This window comes from Ammodytes marinus, assembly GCF_949987685.1.
Source record: "Ammodytes marinus genome assembly, chromosome: 2".
NCBI classification, from domain to species: Eukaryota; Metazoa; Chordata; class Actinopteri; order Uranoscopiformes; family Ammodytidae; genus Ammodytes; species Ammodytes marinus.
Window position 1 is genome coordinate 37048813 of NC_137231.1, and position 5000 is coordinate 37053812.

At 44.9% G+C, this 5000-nt stretch overlaps 1 protein-coding gene across 2 annotated transcripts in view; it reads right to left on the reverse strand.

The window, feature by feature from the left end:
• The window catches only part of LOC307266710 (FHF complex subunit HOOK-interacting protein 2B-like), a 19495-nt gene that overhangs the window by 4637 nt on the left and 9858 nt on the right, over positions 1-5000 (reverse strand). The window contains exons 11-15 of one of the 2 annotated variants that reach the window (XM_080048802.1): positions 4796-4952; positions 3442-3583; positions 2623-2845; positions 2393-2479; positions 211-301 (exon numbers count right to left, since the gene is read on the reverse strand). In XM_080048802.1, coding sequence (XP_079904928.1) covers positions 211-301; positions 2393-2479; positions 2623-2845; positions 3442-3583; positions 4796-4952 — 700 coding nt within the window. Of the gene's footprint in view, positions 1-210; positions 302-2392; positions 2480-2622; positions 2846-3405; positions 3584-4795; positions 4953-5000 lie in introns of both variants that reach the window. The other variant, XM_080048801.1, reaches the window with a different exon arrangement.

A 5000-nucleotide genomic window follows, 5' to 3' on the forward strand; every position in this document is an offset into this window, starting at 1 on the left:
GAGAGATAGTGTGAGTGTGAGAGAGTGAGTGAGTGAGTGAGTGAGTGAGTGAGAGAGAGAGAGAGAGAGAGAGAGAGAGAGACAGAGAGAGGGAGAGAGAGAGAGAGAGAGAGAGAGTCTAACCAGTGTGTGTGAGAGACAGAGACAGAGAGAGAGAGAGAGAGAGAGAGAGAGAGAGACAGAGAGAGGGAGAGAGAGAGAGAGTCTAACCAGTGTGTGCGCGTCGTGGACATAAGACTCGTATCCTCCCTCCTGCAGCAGGTGAGCTGACCGCACCTCCACAGGAACTAAACACAGGAAACTACACACACACACACACACACACACACACACACACACACACACACACACACACACACACACACACACACACACACACACACACACACACAGACACACACACACACACACACACACACACACACACACACACAGAGACACACACAAATTGAAACACACTTCAGGAATTGAAGATTTTAGCACACAAAACATATAAAGGGTTTACTGTGTGTGTAGGGGAGAACGGGGTAAGTAGGCACACTTTTTACTCTAGTGAGAATTGCTCATCACCTAAACATCTTTCAATAGGCATTCCTACATGAAATTGAAGCTTAAGGTGTTGGCTTGAAATGTCTACCCCTCACTTTTTCTATCTTATTGTAATAAAGAAGAAATTAATCATCAAAGACACCTATACACATTGTGACAACCAACCCCATCAAGGGGTCGGTTGTCAAACACTATGGGGTTGTTTGTCACAATGTTATCTTAATGGGAATAATCTTAAAAAGAAGGCAAGCAAGTAGAACTAAATTTGAAAGTTTAATTGCATTGTCAAGTTGACAAATAGGCCTACATAACTTACTGTAGCCTTGGCAGCTGGTCTAGTTTGGGATGCACTGGGTTGTTTTGATTTTGTTGCCCTTTTTTCTTTTGCATACTAGCTGCCTTTTCCTGCTCTATTCTCTCCTTCTCTGGGGTGTCAGTGAGGATACAGCTTGACAATTTATTTCATTATTGGGTTTCTTTTCTGGCTGCAGCCTTGAGATAACATGTGACAACCAACCCCCCAAAAAATGTGACGACCAACCCCAACTTGAATTTCTTGCTAGCATCAAGGCCAACAACCATCTGACAACTAATTAGCTTGCTAACCACAATCTAAACTATAGTTTATCCTTCACACTTTTTTAGGGTAACAAGTGTTTTGTTATGAACCCATTGTGTAAAAGCCTAGAAGAAAAATACTGAGGAGCTAAATATTTTCAATTTGACATGAAAAACACAAACAGTCCTCTCACCTCAAATTCAGCAGTCTAACTCCAAGGAAGACTATGTGGGTGACCTCTGATCCCAGTTCTGGATATTTACATACCAAAATTTAACAGACAGCGCCTTCTGGTTCCGAGATATAACGATTGTGACAACCAACCCGTGTGACAAATTACCCCGTTCTCCCCAACTCGTACAACTATTTTTGTGAGAACCAATTTGAGTTTTAGAGTGAGGACATTTTGTCCAGTTCTCCCTTTGGGACAGGCCTTTAAAGTAGGGATGCACCGAACATTCGGCCACCGAAAAAGTTCGGCAGAAAATGGCAGAATAAGTCATTTTCGGTTTCGGCCCGAAACTGTTAAAAAGCCGAACAACATTACCGAACATTGACGAACTACATGACACTAAGGAAATGTGTTTTTAAAAGAGCTTCCTGTAAACCAGGAAATGGCAGTAAAGAGAGACGTAACCGTGTGCGAGTCCACGTCTGTTTGTGAGCGCGCAGCAGGAGCAGTCTGTAAGGTGCGTGCATGAAAATGTCAGAGTCCAGTGTGGGAGCATTTCTTCAAACTGGATGAAACACGGCGCAGACAGTGCAATGCTTTAAGCAGCATTAAGTTAAAACGCTCGTCCAAGACTGATGTTTAATCACCTTAGAAACACAAAAGCCTTGCGCGAGCGAAGCAGCGATTCACCCGGTGAAACTCTGACGGTTGGTAACGGTGTCATTCACAGTGACACCTCACAGGGGAGGGCCGCCGTGCAAAAAAAACTTTAGTTTGACAGCTAAAATGATAACCGGAGATATCCCTGTTGGGGAAAAGGCTCCTACGATCTGATTGGATTTCTCAAGCCTGAATACACAGAGCCATGTCGGCAAACTGACAGCGCGACTAAATATAACACTAGGTTTTAAGGTTCAGGTATGGATTAGGTTTATGTTAGGGTTAAGTGTAAGGGTTGGGGTTAGGCATTTAATTTTGGTTAGGGTTAGGGTAAGGGGCTAGATAATGCATTCAATGAATGTCCTCAGAAAGTATAAGAGTCTGTGTGCGTGTGTGTGTGTGTGTGTGTGTGTGTGTGTGTGTGTGTGTGTGTGTGTGTGTGTGCGTGTTACCTGTTGACAGCATCAGCAGCTGAGGATTGAGGAAGAGGAGCAGAGGAGAACAGACTGTCTGAGAAGAAAGGGTCTTCCTCCAAACCACTAAGACACACACACACACACACACACACAGACAGACAGACAGACAGACGCACGCACACACACACACACTACATTACTACACAACTACAAATATAGTGTAAAGATTTGTTGTTGTGAAGACATGTTGTGTTGTGTTAACTCACTCGCTGTCCCCGTAGCTTTCGTCTGTGTGTCTGTCTCCCAGCACCAGAGCATTGGGGCACGGGTTACCTCGATCTGAGTCTCCCATGACCAGAGCATTAGGAGAAGGGTTACCTCGATCTGAGTCTCCCATGACCAGAGCATTGGGGGATGGGTTACCTCGATGTGTCTCTCCCAGCACCAGAGCATTGGGGGATGGGTTACCTCGATGTGAGTCTCCCGTGACTAAGGAATTAGGGGAGAGAAAGGTTACATTGATAAGTGTCAAGTCAATTCAAGTCAAAATGTATTGTCTATTCTGATACGTACATGCAAAACAAAGTTATGTTTATCTCAGACCCACAGTGCAACAGGAACAATTAAATAAACTAATAATAATAATAATAATAATAATAATAATAATAATAATAATAATAATAATAATAATAATAATAATAATAATAATAATAATACATTTTATTTGTAATGCTAGAATCTCAGAGTGCTACAGAGAAGAAAAATAAATTTAAAAAATTTAAAAAATCAATGAGAATTTGAGCATTTAAAACAATTAAAAGGGTTAAACCCCAAATACATTTATCTAAAAGCTCTTAACTAGGATAAGATAAAGATAAACAATACAAACATAAAGTCAATTCAAGTCAAGTCAAAATGTATTGTCTATTCTGATACATGCATGGAAATGAAAGTATGTTTATCTCAGACGCACAATAGGAACAATTAAATAAACTAGGATGAGATGAATATAAACAATCTTTACAGTAAATAAATTCTATGTACTGAACTGTCTTTGTGGAGCAGAGCATTGGGAGATGGGTTACATCGATGACTGTCTTCGTGAACCAGAGCATTGGGGGAAAGGTAACCGCGGCTTTTCAGGAAAGTCAAAACCAGCGCGTCCAGAATGTCCCTGTGAGGCTTCTGTAGTAACTCATCCACCAGCGAGAGAGACGCCATGCTGATCTGAAGACACACACACACACAGACACAGAGGGACAGACAGACACACACACACACACACACACACACACACACACACAGAGGGACAGACACCCACGCACAAACAGACACACACACAGACACACACACACACACACACAGAGGGACAGACACCCACGCACAAACAGACACACACACACACACACACACACAGAGGGACAGACACCCACGCACAAACAGACACACACACAGACACACACACACACACACACACACAGAGGGACAGACACCCACGCACAAACAGACACCCACACACACACACACACACACACACACACACACAGAGGGACAGACACCCACGCACAAACAGACACACACACAGACACACACACACACACACACAGAGGGACAGACACCCACGCACAAACAGACACACACACAGACACACACACACACACAAATATCAGACTGTTCCCCTCCACCCAATACTTCCATGTAGCAATGCACATAGTCTGCAGCCAGGCCCGTAGGTGGCATTGAAACTCTATAAACAATCCACCTTCGCTGATGTGTGTGTGTCCCTGTCTGTCTGTCTGTCTGTCTGTCTGTCCCTCTGCCTGTCTGTCTGTCCCTCTGTCTGTCTGTCCCTCTGCCTGCCTGTCTGTCTGTCTGTCTGTCTGTCTGTCTGTCTGTCTGTCTGTCTGTCTGTCTGTCTGTCTGTCTGTCTCACCTGGTCTGATATGTGGTCACAGTGCTGCCTGTCTGTCTGCCTGTCTGTCTGCTTGTCTGTCTACCTGGTCTGTCTGTCTGTCTGTCTGTCTGTCTGTCTGTCTGTCTGTCTGTCTGTCTGTCTGTCTGTATGTCTGTCTGTCTGTCTGTCTGTCTGTCTGTCTGTCTGTCTGTCTACCTGGTCTGCTATGTGGTCACAGTGCTGTCTGTCTGCTTGTCTGTCTACCTGGTCTGTCTGTCTGTCTGTCTGTCTGTCTGTCTGTCTGTCTGTCTGTCTGTCTGTCTGTCTACCTGGTCTGCTATGTGGTCACAGTGCTGTCTGTCTGCTTGTCTGTCTACCTGGTCTGTCTGTCTACCTGGTCTGTCTGTCTGTCTGTCTGTCTGTCTGTCCCCCTGTCTGTCTGTCTCTCCCCCTGTCTGTCTCACCTGGTCTGATATGTGGTCACAGTGCTGCCTGTCTGTCTGTCTGTCTGTCTGTCTGTCTGTCTGTCTGTCTGCCTGTCTCACCTGGTCTGATATGTGGTCACAGTGCTGCAGTAGGAGCAGAGAGACGGGCGATGACATCATCAGGAAGTGAACCAGCTGATCCAACATGGCCGACGATCCGACCAATCGCACGACAGCACAGAGCAGAGAGGTGGAGAGAAGGATACTCTGCTCACACCTGGAATACAGACAGACAGGTTAGAGAGAGAGACAGACAGAGGGAGAG